This window comes from Anopheles funestus, chromosome 2RL (assembly GCF_943734845.2).
Source record: "Anopheles funestus chromosome 2RL, idAnoFuneDA-416_04, whole genome shotgun sequence".
NCBI classification, from domain to species: Eukaryota; Metazoa; Arthropoda; class Insecta; order Diptera; family Culicidae; genus Anopheles; species Anopheles funestus.
This window is the reverse complement of record NC_064598.1, coordinates 44,496,412-44,514,776: the sequence shown is the minus strand read 5'-3', so window position 1 is coordinate 44,514,776 and position 18,365 is coordinate 44,496,412. Positions and strand designations below refer to the sequence as shown.

The 18,365-nt window shown below is 39.4% G+C and overlaps 1 protein-coding gene across 4 annotated transcripts in view; it reads right to left on the bottom strand.

Annotated features, from left to right (window-relative positions):
- The window catches only part of LOC125760454 (uncharacterized), a 168,189-nt gene extending 150,111 nt beyond the window's left edge, over nucleotides 1-18,078 (bottom strand). The window contains exons 1-2 of one of the 4 annotated variants that reach the window (XM_049420596.1): nucleotides 18,012-18,078; nucleotides 7,371-8,213 (exon numbers count right to left, since the gene is read on the bottom strand). In XM_049420596.1, coding sequence (XP_049276553.1) covers nucleotides 7,371-7,551 — 181 coding nt within the window. In that variant the 5' untranslated portion in view covers nucleotides 7,552-8,213; nucleotides 18,012-18,078. The other 3 variants (XM_049420593.1, XM_049420595.1, XM_049420594.1) reach the window with 3 other exon arrangements.
- Between the last annotated feature and the right edge of the window lie 287 nt (nucleotides 18,079-18,365).

The following is an 18,365-nucleotide window of genomic DNA, read 5'->3' as shown; positions in this document are numbered from 1 at the left end:
AGGTTATTAGTTGCTTTCAATTCAACATAGAAACAATAACCAACTAAAAGGGAACCCATACGGTGATATTGTTTCCCAAAACCCCCATTACCCTCATGCTGAACATGGGGTGGGTGGGTCTTCGTTTCACCCCCGGATACCCTTTGGTGTCGGGTTTTGCTACCGAACATAAATTGTTTGTTGTAGCAGCATGCAACCAGCAAGTACAGCACACGGTTGAACACTACTAACACAATTACCTTCGCGAATCGCACCTCGCTAAACAAATCGGTGGCAAATTGCAAAAAAAAACAACACCCCCTGTGTATTGGGCGGCACACAAAGCTGACTGTTCGATTGCAACAACAAAAAAACGGATTGGCAAAAAGCACAACTCCATTACAGCGTAACGCAACTAACTATTTGCAATAGTGAGACACAAAACAAAAGCAAAACAGTGCGAAACAAAAAAAACACACACATGAAACTATAGCATGCCAACACTAAATGAACGTGTCGACCAGCGAGGCACTCCTTTTAAACTGGATGACCGTGTGTTGAGCAAATCGAAACAATGAATCGAACAAATCAACGCCCAGTCAATTGGTTCGATGGTGAGCAGTAGTTTTTTTTGCGTTAACATTTTATGTTGTTTTCAACAAATGGCAAAAAATAAAACAAATGTTTTTCCTAGCTTGTTAAACAACAAACGGGTCAAACATCAACAAAGCTCCCTCGCGAGGAAGTGCTTCGGTGCCGCAATAATTGAGCATTCGAAAGGGAATAATGGAACAATCTGGAATGGAACGCACAAATTCTAGTAAATTGAAACCCAACCAGGAGCAAATTAAGCATCAATCAACGCGAATAATTATACGAACCGGTACGTTTGATTAGTAAGCCATACATATTTCAACGATCCGCAACGCCCGTAAGTAACAGTTTTTCTTATTAGGCGTATTACTAACGGGTTGCTAAATAAAAAACGACACGGATCATTTCAAGCATATTGCTTTATTATGTCGTTTTATTTTGGACTAATAAGGAAAATATTTCGCTAGATTATCAGAATTTAAATTGGTTTTGTGTTCGAAAAATCATATATTTTTGTGGTTTGTGTTTTTAATTATTGGAACCTCAATTGATTAATTATTAATAAGTTAAATGTATCTTAACCAATTATTACCAGTTATTGGATTGGCAGTAATTTCACGTATAATTACATTTTTAAGGGTAGGTGAAAATACCCAAGGATAGAAAATTGTGATATTTTTTTGAAAATGTTGAACTACAGAAAAAATCCAAAAATTTTGAAAAAAAAATCTAATATAAATATAAAATATCTAATATAAATAATATAAATAATAAATTTGTCTATATTTTGGATATTATAAAATCAAAATCAAATTAACAGTAAAATATCACATCAAACAGTACCAGATTATGTCAATAACAAATGACACAAATTTAACATTTAATAATAATAATTTAATAATTATTTTTCGATAGGGTTGATTTCGCTCTTTAGACAGTACTTCAGACAGACTTCGATATTTTAAGGATGCATTAAATATTCCGAGGAATTAAATTACTGAACGCTGAAGTTTTGCTTCTGAAGTTTCAAAGAAGTTCTATAAACAAACAATAAATTCTTTTAAACATGCTGACTGTACATCTCTCCTTAGTGGAACTGTAAAACAGTGGTCCCCAACCTATGGTCCGCGGACCACTTGTGGTCCGTGGCTTAAGTAGAAATGCGTTCAAGCGTTTTTACGTGACGAAATCGTTCTACACCCCTCGATGTTTCAGATTGCGGACAATTACATTTTTTGCTAATGTTTTATTTAAAAAAAATCCGTTCTTAGAGACTCATGTGGGCTGCGATATACTTATGTCGAACAAAAAGTGGTCCGCGGTACTAAAAAGGTTGGGGAGCACTGCTGTAAAAGATAATAAATCATCTAGTGTTGGGTGAATCTGATTGAGACTCATGATCTTTGTACTGAATGAATGGCTCTGAATCTCTATTCCGAAGATTCTTGAATCCTCATCGAATTGTGAATCTTTAGAGTTTCGGGGCAGGCCGATGATTGATTTGATTGCCCCTCCACCACCGGTCAGCACTTTTGAAATAAGTCCATCCCTTCGCCGGGTCAGCACTTTTAATTTAAGTTTGTTTAGCAACGAATAATTAAGGATTCATGAATCTTTGAGGATTTCTTTGAATTAATGAAAACTGATTTATATTTTGGGAGTCGGCTCATGATTTGAATGACTCTCCACTGAAGATTCATATGAATGACTCATTTCAAAAGATGCAATTAGCACAACACTAAAATTGTCTGTTCTATTAGGCAATCAATAAGCTAAATAAAAAGCTTTTTGGGAACATATAAAAACAATCCTATTTATTCAGAGGCAAAAAAAGGTCATTTTTGAGCTTTTCTAAAAGAAAAACTAACGAACTAAGAAAAAAAAACGAAAATTATTCAATAAAATGATTGAAGGATAATTTTTGTAGAGTAAATAAAAACAAATATTTGAACCTAAAAATTTAAGTTTCAAATTAAAAAATAGAACATATCTTATACACTCCGTAAATATTTCTTTTCCGATGGCAGAACATGTAACTCGGATAGAAGAAACTCTTTACGCTATAATTTTGTTAAAAGATCATTTATCTTAAATTCAGCAAATTTAATCTAATCTAATTTATAATAAATTTTATTATAATTATTAGATTAGAATCTAATTTTATAATAAATTTTAATTTTAAATTTTCTTTTAATTCAATTAAAAGATTTGCAACAACAAATACGCCTTTATTCGATCGCACCAACTGAAGATGGTTAACAGTTTATACAATTGACATTTCGCTAACAACCGACCCTATTGGTATCATCCACACGCGAAAGCTTGTTGCCATAAGCAGTCCCATCACAGGGACGTACTTATGCTTTGTCATCCACAACCATTTGTACGTAACCACACGAATCCGACTTTCAGCCATTTTGCAATAATACAGTACTTCAACCTCCAGTTCACCAAACAGTTCGATGAATGTCCTTGCACCGGTGTTCTCACAAAATTCAGCAGTCAATCGGTGCGCCACACCACTGTACAATCTGGCCACTATACGCTGTCCGTCAACATGACATTCATGGGACTCCTCGATATTGTTACCCTCGCTGCTGCATTTGGGGCGTGCATGTGTTCCGTTTCAATTAACTCATTTTACAGAACATTGATCAGAACAGAAAGTCGTCCCGCTGGACGGCCGATACACTAGATGAGTGCGTTTCGTCGAGACAGCAAACCCCGATGCGTCGGTGGCAGCGAACAAATTGAATATCGGTCACGCAAACTGATAGGATTAGTGTAACAAACACTCGCCAACACGGTGTAAACAACTGCAATTGCCGCCGGTACACCGATGCGGCAGCCTAACAGCAGCTGCTGCTAAACGCAACTACCGTGAAATCGATACTGAATTATTAAGCAGCAATATTAATTGAATTTCAACAATAGCAATAATGGACGGAGAGAGAAGAAAAAAATATGCCCGCTAATATTAAACTTTACGCCATATTAGATTATGAATGTGGCGCCATTTTCCATCTAGCGTGTTGTTTAAAACTGCACGATCGGATGCTGGATCTCAAAACATGGCGATTTTGGTATTTTGTTTTAAGCAAATAAGCAATTACTATTCATTGAAATTATGTGCAAATAGACACCCCAACAGCTGACAATGTGGATAAATGTTATGTTGTCCCGCTGTTCGGAATAAAGCAAAAGCTTAATCACAGCTTGTCAGCTTACAAAACGGTTTCTCAGAAACGACACATTCAATAACCCTGATTAGTATTTCGCAAAATAGATCATTATTTCCCATATTTCCCATCAGCAGAAAGCGGTTAATTGAGAAACCGTAAACATCAAACATTATCGGGACGTGTTGGGTCGAATGAATTCATGGAATGCGAACCCCGATTTGCCAAAACAAAACCCTTTTTACCACGTACCGAGTATCACGTGTCGATTGCCGGCTCGTACACGGTACAACCATGCATTAAACCATTTCGTTTCAACTTTAAACGTCTGAACAAAAGCTTCAGACATCGCCAACAATAGCTCAAAGCGAACGAACATCGCAACGGACTGGGAATGTATGCAACAAGCGCAAATACTTGTACCAACGGTGAGAAGGAAGAAGCATGACACGAAATAAAAAAGTCTGATTCATTAAAATCAATCAGTTGGCTCATGTGGAGCCTGAACCCCTGAAAGGACACACGAGAGCACGGACGAATGGTTCCTGTGTGTGTGTGGGTGTGCGGTTTTGCTATTAAAATCAGGTCACTGGCTATCCTGGCTTAATTCAATCAGTTCGACCACGCATCCTGTGCACTGTTCGATGTGAAAATTGCATCATGCACGGTCGCTGCATTTGATCTCTGGAAGACCCCACACCCGGTGGGTAATTCAATGCTCGAACGTTCTAACCCTCAAACCTGGTTAGTTGGAAATAAATATTAATTTAATGCTGTATCTCAGCATGTTTGGACGGTAAAAGTTGGGTGTAAAATTAGGTAATGCATTCAATATGGATGACTTCTTGAACTATTGGAAATCCTTCGGCTGTTGACGATCCTTTCAATTAAAATGCTTATAAAACATTGGACACCACCCATTGCGCCAGAGTGTTTGGCCAAATGCTATTAGCGGGCAAATTGAATGTCCATAGCGTACATACTAGTGATGTGCAATCCGGACTCCACGTATGAAAAATTGATTCCGACTCCAACTAACAACCAAAATTGAGTTCGGCGAGTCCGATCGAGTACGGCCCACTCCGAGTTCGATCGAATCCGAATAGGTCCGATCGATTCCGGTTGAGTCCGGATGAGTCCGGATGGGTCCAGATGAGTCCGATGGAGACCAATTAGTGATGGGTTAATTATAAAATTTGCAGGAGTCGATCCACCCGTCCGGCTCACTTCTGCCGGAGTCATCCAGACTCCAACTCCAGCTGGCGGCGGAGTCGGACCGATCCAATTCCGGCAAAATTTATAATTTACCCATCACTAGTGCATACACCTTCTCCATACATCACCACCAACGACAAGTACACTTTCGTGCACTTGAAACTGATGCGTACATTGCAAGTTGCCCTGTTTTCATCATTGTTTTTGTTTACAAATTTTAACTCCTCTTGCGAGCGGACGTAAAATGAGCAAGCGCAAGTGGTCTATGCTGATGTGGTTATAAATCTCGAGTGTCGAAAGGGTAGCGATCGATCAAGTGCAATAGAAATTTTTCGAATTGAAACTTTAAAAGCATACGGATTGTGAAAGCTTTTTTCCCACCCAAGATAGCTAATCTGCAGACAAAAGCATATCGTTTTTTCGGTTGAAAGTTTAAAGTACACAGCGTTTTTGGTAAACATTTATGTGAAAACAAACATTAGTTCTTATAAAATCATTCGCACAAGCATCCCAGTACGCCCAACCGCAAAAGGTTACCAATTTCCATCTATAAACGGATGCTAGATCAGCACCGTTTCCTGGTGGATTATTGATTGAAACAACCGGACGCAATGCTGCATCCGGGAACTGGGGATATTAAATATCTAATCCCCAACACGGTAACAATGCATGTACGCCATTCATATTTGTAGTTGGAGTGCATCGATGGGGGGGATCAGGTTTTATGAGTTTATGTTTACATTATGCTTTGCTGCTGATTATGTACGAATGTGAAGGATACGTAGAAAGTTTACGTTATCGATTGTGGAATTCTTCCACCGTCATCCATAATGAAGCAGGGCTTATCAATAGTGAAATTGTTGCATTCAACAGTGTAAGTACTAATAACAGGAATTCTGAGTTGAAAGAGGAAAATTTTGTACTAAAATGCCTTTACTTTAGGGCACGATATGAAAATACATTTGTTTTTAAGTTTTTGTTTTAGATATTTTTAAACCTGATTTTTGTTTGTACATTATTTACTAATTTAGTACAACGTGATCATAAATAACATTGAAATAAAAACAATTATTTGTTTTTATCAATACAATTACTTTCAAAACAATAGGACTTTAATAAATTTAAAAAAACCATCAGACCCCCAAGAAAAGATCATATTTGGTGTATTTTTAAAATAACAATTATTGCAATTATTTAAGTTGGAGAATTTTCTCTACTCACTCTTTAAAAAAATGATTTTTTTTTGGTTATTTTGAGCTATCAAAAAATAATAAAAAATATTTCTTCCTCGGTGTAGAACAGTTCGAAATTTCGATACCTACGCTACGTGGGATTTTTGCAAAATGTTTTTGTTTGAGTTTTGGTATATAAAAACATCAAAAACCTAAAACTTGAAAATATTATGAGAAAAGATATTTTGATCTATTGCTTAACAAACCAGATTATGAAAATTATAGTTTAAGATAAAATGGCTGTCGTTGTAAGCTCTCCTTATCTAAAATCAAGCGCTTTTCTTATCCTACAAAATAATGCTGATAAGAACAAGGGATTTAAAATTCAACTCTGTTAGTTTTAAAATCTTCATTAAAATTTGTAAAACGTTTTATTTTAGTAATATGCATTACTCTTTCGGTTCTAGAATAAATATTTATCAGCATATTGGTTTCGATATTTTTAATATTTTTTCCTGAGACCTTCAGCTTCGAATAAAATGAAATTTTTTAATAATTTTAATAAATATTTTTTTTTTTCAAATGTACTTCCATTCTTTAAACAAACATTAAATTCGTTACAAAACACACGAAAGCACATGTTGCAAGATCCTCCACATTCCTTTATTTTGTATCATTTGAAAAATAATTAACAATATCGATAAATACGTAAAAACATTTTCAACATACATGGTTGTTTAAACTAACTTTAAAAGTTGCATAAACTTCTGGCACTTAACATTAGTAAAATGAATAATAATTCATAGCCATCATGCTAAAACCCAATTATTTGTAAACAATTGTTTTTACCCTGGCGGAACACAAACTGTTCCACGCCACTATCCCACAGACACTAAACGATCCTGTTGTGTGAAAATTTGTACCTCAAATAGAAAAACCTGTCCACCCTAATTAACGCACACCACAGGCACCCTTCCCCTTTGGGTGTGTGTGTGCGCTCTATTGATTTTAAATGAAATTTGTTGCTATGCTACCCAACATCAAACCGAATGGGTAAGCAGCTGGCCAGCTGGAGCTGGAATACGGCGAGTTTAAAATAAATCTATTTGGTGAGTCGTTTCACACCGAAATTTAAGCTGCAACATTCTCACACACACGTGCACGCACATAGAACAAAATGGCACCACGTACAATGGGGGCCCTGCGAGGGGCAGATTTTTATCATACTAACCTTGTGCAAGTGGTGTCGCCTGTACGGCTACGATGCCAACCGTTCCGGTCGTCGGTCCTGCAATACCGTAGCCCGATGGCGGCTGATACCGCCAGTCCAGTCCTGGCGGGAGCCGTAGTGCGGATGGGGGCCGGCACGTGAGGATGAGAAACACCCCGAATATAATCCTGTTCATTATCATCCGAACGTAATGACATCACCAAATGCTCATTTAAATTTTAATTGAATGCACATCGGATCTAAAAACCATGACCTACGCGGGGTAAACGCGCGAACAAACGGTGACAGAAAAACCCGGACCGTGGAAAGCTTTTTGATTAGGCGCCTTGCGAAGGGTATGTGTACTGGGAGGATACAAGGAAGAAGGGAGAGGAGGTGGGGTTTTGGGGCAGGAAGATAACCGAGGAAGGAGGTAGGTTACTTTTTTTGCTGCCACCGGTCACTACTGCTACAGCTACCGCTACGTGATCGAACGCCACAATCTTCGCACTATTTCACACTTCACCAGCACGACACCGGTGGTTACGACGCGACCGGTCGAATGTGCGCCGGAATGATCACCGGATAATGCTTCATCTTAATACATTTCGCACTCACGTACACACACACACACTTTCACACTCGTAAAATTTCACTCCGGAAAATGATTTTTCACACGATCGCACGCACGCACACCGCTTTTCTCTCACCAGCTGCTCAGCTGACTCTCACCGAACAGATCACCACCACTCACTATCGATCTACCGAAACTTCATGCTCATGCACAGGTGGCACACCAATCGACACCTTTTTTTTTATTCGTTGCTAACTAGCTAATTGTAAAACGCTACCACTTTTCAATGCCTTTTTTTTGGGAAGGGGATGAAAAATAAAGAAACTAAAATCAAACAACTCAACTACATATATGCTTCATCCAGCAAAATGCCTCACTCGGGAGCAATCTTGCTTTAAACACATTAGTTTAAACACACCACGCAGTGACCGAGGGGTTCTGGGGGTTCGGTTTCGGACCCTGGGGGTGGGTGTTATTCTTTCTTGCGTATCGAACCATGCGCACACGTACACACACGTTCAACTATTCACGCAGCCCCGTGGAAAAGCGTGAACCCACAGCGAAACGAGATTCTTTCGCGCTACGGGCTGTGTATTGTATGCGGCCCGAGGTCCGTGTAGCCTTTACGGGCGCCGGGAAACGCGACTGCACACCCAAATCGAGGGCAACTTGGGATGGTGGTGGCCGCTTATGGCTGCACACACATCTAAACGAACTGTTGAAGAAATGGTAAATGAAGAACAAATAAATATTAATTATTATTAGTACGTTGCCTTCTGGCGTGGGTGAGAACGTGCTCAAAATGGAGCGGAAAGAGGTTTCGGTGTTGTATTTTCGGATCTCACTCGGAAGCTTCGGAGCCCCGGACGACCCGAGCCATTCCGGCTTCACCCGCGTGGAGGTTAGTTTGGTCTCTTGGGGGTTGAAAATTTGAATTACTTTACGGTCAGTGCACGGTGTCAGTGGCGGTCGTACGTGTCTACAGGAGTTAGATAGGAAAGCCAACCATACTACCACACATAGCACAAGTACAAGCACACACACACCGAGAGAGGTTCTGGTATAATTTTATTAATTACGTTTACGGTGCATGTACTGAGTGTTAATTCTTTTTTTTTTCATGTGACGGTTTGGAGAACTTTTGTTTATTTTTTGCTACCAACAATCATTAATTCATAAACGTATGGAAAATGAGTAACTTGTAAAACATTTATTCTCTTTTTCTCATGGAAATTAGAAAAAAAGTTGTGCTAGAAAAAGAAACTAAAAATTCTCGTCGTTCTTTAACTGATCAATTTACTTACTTATTTACTAAACTTTCTTTTACTGACAAATGTGTGCGTAAAAACTATGCTTAACATAACTATGTGACCACTTATTATTAATATTATTATTGTTTTAAATTTAAAAAACGAAAAAGTTGAAAAAGAATTGTGTTTGATTTACTAAGTTGTATATACAATTTATGAAAAAATGTTTCCTTTCCACTTACTCATATTTAAATTGAGTGATTATATATACAGCAATAAATTGAAAACAATTTAAAAATATTAAAAAATACTAAAAAAATTAAAAAATACAAATGTAAAGGAAATATTCCAATCAAAATCCTTTAAAAGCATTGTTCAAACAAAGGATGTGGAAAACCATCTTATGAAGTGCATACAAATAAGAAAACTTCATACAACACAGCAAAAGAACTATAATTGTATTGTATTCTTTTTTCACTTTTAATTTCTTAAAAAATTCATTTAAATTTAAAAAAAAGGTATTAAAAAGTACAGTTATGTAACGAATTGTACTGACATATAGTTAATGATTCAATTTTGAGCTTAATATGCGAGCAGTTTTCAAACAAGGGAGCTGTTTTCAGAAAATTTTAAATGTCTTTTTCAATGTTCTTTTCCAGAATAATAAATAACATAAATAGCATTGTTTCACAGCTATTTCGCTTTTTAATATAACTCATTAATATAAAATTGTACATATTAAGTTATATAAATGTTAACATTGTTTATTAATAAACATTAATATTTCCATAGAGTATTGGTTTTCCTCACATTAATCTTTGATAATTAATATTTGTTCATGACAAAATAAACAGCAAAATTATAAACCAATAATTTATATCACTTCGAAAATTACCGTAACAATTAATTATTAATAAATGAGTGAATAAATTATATCAATGAAAACGTGACAACATTAATGTAGGAGATAAAAGTGACTATTAAGAGTAATTCAAATCCATTCTTAAAGGCTATCAGCAGGGCAAGCAACCAACACCCTGCAAGCCTGGTAAGATATTTGTTTACAATCTATTTGTAATCTTTATTGAACCATTCTAATGAAATTTACATTTAACGTAATCATGTCTTATCCCGCCGAACAATAACAACAACAATAACATTGAGGACGGAGGCTCAACCAGCAGTTGCCAAGGTTGCAAGCGCAAACAACTTTACCGTTTGTCAAGTTGTCGGGCCAACTATTCGTGCAGGAAACGTGAGCAAAACCCCCGAAAAAAACATGCGACCCGAAGCATTGATCCAGCATCCTATTTTATCTTGATGCAAAGGACGAAAAATCGATAGAAACTAGTGATCGACCCAACAATATGGGCAGGTGGTAGAAGGAAAAATACGTCCCCGCAAAAGATTACGCTGTCCCTTGAAGTTGGATCTCACCGAGAGCGAGAAGAACCGTTCGCTCCTTTATCACTCTATCACTTCACCATTTGACCCCATGTTTTCTCGATGTTCATCTCGTGCGCCATTCCTGCCACAGGGTTGGAGGTTTTTTTGTTGTTGTTGCTGTTATATTTTCATTTCTTTGAACATTTTCCATCCACAGAAAGGAACTAGACTTTACCTCATACTTCCTGATGTCACCGTTCGATAATGCTCCAGAAGAAGGGAAATTTAATATCTCCCGATCCTGGTTCTCTCTCTCCCTTTCCCTTCTCCCGTTCTCTCCTTACCGACGTTATCGTTGGCATTATTTTTTATATTATTTTTATCATTTTCACGCGATTTTCATGCTCACGTCCCATCGGTGGTCCGCTTCTCCAAGGCTTTTTCTTTTTCATTTTGCAAGCGTACGGCATCTTTTGCTGTATGAAATGGGGAGGATTGTTCCAAAGGGGGAGTGGGGAGAGTTTTTTTTTACTGGTTGGCCTCGACACGTTTGCACTTGACTTTAGTAGCACCGAAAAAAAAACCTCCAAAACACCAAGAAACCGACAGTGCCATAGCTATAAAATGCGTAAACCGAATCCTTACGCAAGCGAAAATGCGGTTTCGCCAAAAACACACACACGTGCGCATCTTCTGTGCAATTTTTGGTTCTGAGTGCCGGTTTATGGAGCAAGGAAAGAATACGAAGGACGACGAAAAAAAAGAGGAAGTTTTCCCTTTTCCTTATCACACCCCGAAAAACGCGGGTCCGTTTTCGTTTTCCCCCTTATTGAGCGTTGGATATAAATATATGGGAATGGGTTTGGTCGATTTTCTTTCACGCCCTTTCTCAAGACACCTTCAGTGGTTCAGAACACGGTAGCGTCGCTTTTCGTGCCCGGCGGGAGAACGAGCATTTTTCCATTTTTCACGCGTCAAGATGTGAAAGGAAACTCGTGGTGACCCGGCAACGATGAATCCATCGGTACTGTCGGTAAAGATAACGGAATGGAAACGAACAAACACAAAGAAAAATAGGGGGAAAGAAATGGAAATACACACATATTACGAATGGCAGGATAGGGCACGAATTTCCCTTTTGAATCGGATTGGTCCTACCGAGAAGGAGCTCCATTTACGTCTCGCATAGTATTCGTTTGATAGTAATAAAATGCTGAACTTGAAAATAGTACCAAACACCCAGAAAAGGACATTTTCAACAAAGGTTTCCCCAACCATATCCACCGTTACGCTAGCAAAAAAAAACACACACAGGGAAAAATTCCTCCCCCAAAACCACGAACGACATTTCACCCTTCGCAACAACCCAAGAATTGACGACATACGGCCAACACAAAACACATAGAAAACGAATAACCGTACGCACGGCGCTGGTCGCTGTGTGCGGTTGGTGCGGTTTCCCGTAACCGTCAGTTCTGTGGCACTTCAGCGCCGGGTTTATGTACGTATTCCATTCATGCTAATGCCGGTAATATGGTAAAGACAACAACACCCGGCGCTAGAAAGGAAAAACCCCTTCACCAAACGGAAGTATCTATGTGAACCGGGACAGAAGCGATGAGAGTGCTTGTGCCTCTTTTTACCTTCCGAGAAATTTGGTTCTACCTGTAAACCAACAACGACGATCTCACTGGTACGGGAAATTCAAACGACAAATGGCATTCGATGTGCCACCCAGAATTTTCCCTCTTTTTTTAGGGAGCGAGGAGAAATTTTTCCGCAACACTGTTTCAATTTGGTCGCGAATTGACTAATTCAAAGTGAGGAGAGGAAGAGAGAGAAAGAGAGAGAGAGAGATTAAGAAAGAACATTGAAAACGAAAAGGCAAAAGATAATCCCCCAAGGACCTACCGATAGCACGTCATCTTTTAGTAGATGGGTTTGATGGGGTTACAACAAAACATCAAAGGACTCGCCGAGTTCATACAACGAATGGCGGAAATTGTGACCACCCTGCCGCAAAGTCCACTTCGAACGCTGGAGAAGCATTTCTATAAATGGTTCCGCTTCCGTTTTGGCTTTTTGCACGGATTGAAATACCGGCAATGGACTCCACCGGATTTCGTGAGTTAAAATGCCCTTTGAAGGGAACTCCATCGGGGATAGTGATCCAGACCGTGTGCAAGGTTGTGTGATTTATATAGTGCAGCGACATTTGAAAGCAAAAGCATGCTATAACAAATCCCTGAAAAGGAATTATACCAACGTCAGACCAATGCTTTTACAAGCGGATTTATCTGAACGGTACGGAAGAATTCACGGACCCAGTGTTTTGTAGATACTTTACTTAATTAAGCGATAACATCCACATGAAGTAAACTGACATGTAGCACAATATTCTAGTTCGGAATACATCGTTAGAAAATATTTTAAACATATTGCTGATGTACTGGATAACGAATGGAGTAGTAGTACACGTAGAAGAGTACTAACTGGACAAGTAAAATTTAAAAAATGAAAAGCCTTATCCAAGAATATTTGTTTGGTAGCGTATTTTGATCAATTATTACAATTGAATTATTCTATTTATTAATTGTTAAACTATTTTACTTTAAACGACAGAGTCGTGGTTCTCGAGAATAATGAAATCGTTTAGCCGATAATTCACAACTCCAGAACTTGTCCGGTTTGAGTTCAAATCTCAACTGAATCGTCCTTTCATTTAATTGCAAGATTTTTAACATTCGCTCATGGAGCAATATTGCAGCAATATTGATGCATGACTGACTAAAACGTTCATAAGATATAAAATCGAATAAGAAGAGTGAGAACTAACAATAAAGTTTCAGTTTTTTTTAGTAAAAAGTACGGTGGTTCGATCCAGATGGGACTCGATACCTGATCCTGTCGTGTAATTTAATAAACGTCAAAATATTGCTCTTTTGATTAAGAACAAGGAATTGTAGAATTATAATTTTTAAGGAATCAAGTTTTGCAATTATTAAATTAAATTTAAATGTTTTGATAGTTCTTCAAAAAATTCTTACAATAGAATCTAAGTATTTGAGAATCAATTCTTGAAGACTCCTCCAAAAATTGGAGAAAAAGACATGAGTAAGTCTCGAACAATGAGGACATTGAAATAGAAGATATTCAAATTCAATGCAACAATGTTACTTTGAACTGAAAAACGGTTTGAATAAATTTATCTGTTACAAAACAACATTAGCAATGGAAATAAATGTAATCTCTTGTAAGTGTAAGTAATACAGTAATGTAAGTATACAGTTATGTTAAACTTTCATATACTTAATTATACTTAAGTATGCCTAAAGTAATTTTATATTTAGATAGTATACTTAAATTACTTAAGTTACTTTGCATTTCTTCTTCTTGGCTTAGCGACCTCATTTCTGGCTTACTAGACTTATTTTTACCAAGAAGTCGGATGGTCAGTTCTTGCTACTAGGGGACAGTCCGGATGGGATTTGATCGTTTGTATTTAGACAATTTGCAAAGGATAGACGAAGACAGACATAAAATTACACAAATAGAATGAAGTTGCAATATTTTGAGAACTTTTAAGTCCAGTTGAAATTAGAACCAAACATCGATCGAAATATCAAATCTTTAGTTTACTTAGTAAGCTTATTTACGCACCTTTTTTTATCTAACAACAAGACGATCAATAAGTTTCCTGTCTAGCGGAGGAAACCATTTATTTTTTTGAAGAACTTTTAATCGTCATTATACTCTACTTCAATTTTTCTATCCCATTCTTGGGGAATGGTTAGTCTTTGCTCGCATAACGAGGAGTTTTGGGATCACTTTGGATGACTGCCACCGTCCACTGTCCACTAGGATGGTAAAATCCTCAACGCGTTTAATCCGGCATGAGCAAACGCGTCATCCGTTCCGTAATCAACGGTCAATTTTTGAACGAAAACTAGAGCCTGATATTCAATCATCATCAATTTTTGATTTAGAAGTTTGGAAACTTTATTTCGGTCGAAATACAGCCTGGTTGGACAATCAGCCCGAGTGAGCACATTGGCGTAATGTTCGATTAATTTCCAAAAAGGTTTTCCTAGATTTTGAGCATCATTTTCCAACATTAAACCGGGGGCGGGTGCAATTCACAAAACGAAAATCCGCAGAAAACGATCCCGTTTAATTTGCCGTACATTTCTTCTCAGTACTTTCATGTATTACTTCAAATTTTCGCTTTCCGCGAACGTAATAAACGTCAATTTATTTCACGATATCATCCAACCATCGTCGCCGGGCTTTCACCGACCAGTGCATCGCTTAATACAATTTCCTCCCAAGGCTTAACCAAACCGGGGGGGCAACGCGGCATACGGATTTCGCATTCCATTCCATACGGGGCGGGTGGCTGCAAGCAAGGCCGCTACAAAGCGAGAGCATGGTTGATGTGAATAAATTTAATAAAAGTATCCAACAATTTCCCGGAGACTCGGGGGAAAAAGGCGAATAGGCGAATTGGACGAGGGATTCGCCTACGCGGTGGGATTTTCCTGTCCAACTTTCTGACACATTTCCGAAACCCGGGCCCAGTGCCCCGGCGGGTCCTTGTCGCTTCGATTTCGTTGTGCCGTTGGTGGGTTTTTGTTTTTTTCCCCCTATTCCGTTCCGGTCACATGTAATTCGTCGGTGAAAATGCCTACCCAAAAACTGGACGTACGAATACACCAGTCCAGTAACAGCCCAAGCGCTCCCATCGTCATCATCATCATCATCCTTCGTTATAACGGGCTTACACGCGGCGTACCCCGGCGTGCGCATATTCTTTTTACGCATTCTGCCGAACCGGTACGTAGCCCTCGTTGTTGTCCCATTCGACCGGGCAGAGGCCCGGTCCGGAAAATGGAAAAGCAGCAAAGTAGAAAGTACATTTCCATAAACTTCTTACCTACCTAGTTAGCAACTTATCTATGAAAGCATTGATGCAGCGCAGAACCTTGGTTCTTTTGGTATCGTTCTTCGGCTTTGTTGGTGGCTGGGCGGGAGGGAAGTTGTGAGTGGGACAACAACAACAACAACAATAACCGTCTACAGCACCCGGTGGAGTGCAAAACTTTTGTTTTGCCAAAAATTTCATGCTGCGTTTGGGGATGATGCTCTCTAGCGAGATGGATCGTCAAATAAATTTGATTGTTTACAGTTTTTGTTTCAATTTTATTTTTCTCTTCTCGCTTCGCCTTCTCCTTTTGCGTCAATTCTAATGGCGATTTTGAATTGGCGCATGGCGAACAAATTTAAGTGAAAGAAACAGTAAGAAATAATAAATAGAAGCAGCCATTTTGTAGCTGGCTGTTATCTAAAAAAAAACTATTTTGAAATTTTCCACAAACTTGTATACTCAATTTTTATTGCAGTGAAATACCGCAATTTTCACAACAAAAAAAATGTTTTCTGTATTTCCCTTTTAAATAAATGAATTAACTTTTCCAACAATGGGTAAATAAATAACTTCTAAAAATCTGTACAAGCAACGATTGTTGCTGCTGTCGAAGCAAGAATTAAGCACCCACCAATGCATTTTCCACCAACTTCAACCGGACAGACAGAACGCATCGCAAAAAAAAACCGATTTCCCAACACGGTGTGCAACACAGCCACTGACAGCCGCATGTAATCTTCGTAAGAAGCTTTAATGCCGCAATCCGGCCTGATTCGTTCCAGCATGCGTCCATTATCCTTTCCACCATTCAAAACAACAGCAGGTAAAAGAAGGTTCGTTGGTTTACTACGCTTTTCCCTCCCGAAGCATGTAGCCGTACCGAAAACACACAAACGCGTAACGTAACGACAAACCAGATGTTCGATATTCGCAAGACAGCAACTATACCAAAACGGCCAAACACGCTACCGAACAGCATATTTTCTTTTAGCAGCACATGCTGCAGCAGACACAAACCCACAACAGAGGCTTTTTGATGCTTGTTGCAAGAGATCCATCTTGTTTCGTTTGCTGCTGGCTTTTTCTCTCACTCTCTCCCTCTCTTGCTCTTACTTTCGGTTCGCCGCCACTGGACTGTGGATGAAGTTGAAGTCGAACATGAAGTTGGTTCAAGCGAGAAACCCATCTCCACCACCACTACACAAGCACTTCTATGTGACAGAAACACAAAACACACACACGCATACACGCAACCTACCTTACCTACGCAAACACACCACCGTTAGTATCCGAGCATGTACTACTAGATCTGTTGTTTATGGGAAGCAATCGAAAGATTTCTGATTTCGCCCGGAATAAAAGGTGACCAAGCTTTTCGTAGATACCGAATTACAACACCGACGTTACATTAGAAGGGGTTGAAAAATAAACCACAAATAAATTACCTTTTTACACACACGCATCAAAATTTCCCGTCACACGCGCTATTTACACGGAAGATGAACTCGGCAAAATACCAGTGTGTGTTCACACATTTCGGACCCAAGAATTCAACTAACTAAATTACGTCACTTTACAACAGCAACAAGGTTTTTCCCTCGCTTATGGTGTCACTTACAATGTTGCGATGAACATTGGTCAACTGCACTGATGAGTTGATGGGGGAAAAAAAACACCCGCCACACCACACCAAACGATGGAGTGTGGAATCGATTCCCGTGTCTCTTTTTTTCCGGCGACGTAATTTTACGTCCGAGTCACAACACACCGCCAACACACACTGCCCACAGGCAAAACCAGCTGGTTTGAGAGCTTTTGCGTTTCTTTCTTCGTTTTGTTCAACACATCGCACAGAACGCACTCCGGACGTTCTCCGGCCGCCTAAGAAAGGCATACAAACACACACAGTCGGTCGTTGGGGCTTGTTTTGGTATGTCGGGCACTACTGCTTGGTGGTAGTGGTGATTGGAGCTAACGTGCAGAGCTACACAGCGTCCAAAGTGCTGTACGGATGAAGCCAAGAAGAGAACTCCACACGGAAAGCTCTCTTGCTCTGCTGCTACGCGGATGAAAGTGATGAATCTGATGTGAATCCCGCAACACACAGCTTTCCATCAAATATTCCCTACTTGATGACGGGTTTTTCGATAGATGCTTATTAACACACCCCCTGCCATTGGGTGGGGGATGGTACACTAGGCTGAAATGGAAAACTAATCTTCACGGAAACGAACCTTCACTAAATGATGTCTTTCAGTTGTCTCACAAGGAAGAGCAAACCGGACAAACGCACGATGACGATAACAGTGCTGCGACGCGTGCCCGTCACGAAACGGGTACGTCCTTTCGAATCTACGAATCAACTACTACTAAAGCACACAGTTTTCCATCTCTTTGCGAAACGGTCGCTTTCGGAGTTGCCTTTCGAAACGACGAAACTCACCCCCTCCCAACACACACACACACACACACTTACACACACATAAAACCTCCCCCCCGTTCGGGGTTGTTGGTACAACAAGCCTAACCTTCCGTCCTTTGCGCACGTGCAACCAGCGGTGGCTGCGTGTTCCACCGTGCCAGAACGTGATGGAGTGAATGGGTTCGTGTTGGAACGAACGCGTTTGCAGCAATGGACAACGCACAAACACATGCTGAAACGCACCTGTTTACAAATAGGCGAACTACGACCGCGTATGCGTGCCAGCGGTGGAAAACTGGTTTTCCGAAGCTTTCGATGTTGTTCTTCCCTCTCTTCCCTTCTCTCTCATAAAGCTTATTGACAGTGTTGATGTAGGTACGTGCAAACGCACACCATCGTCCGACGCGAAGTAACCGTTGGTTTTGGTTGTGTTGGAAACAGGTTTTGAGTAAAGCTGGTT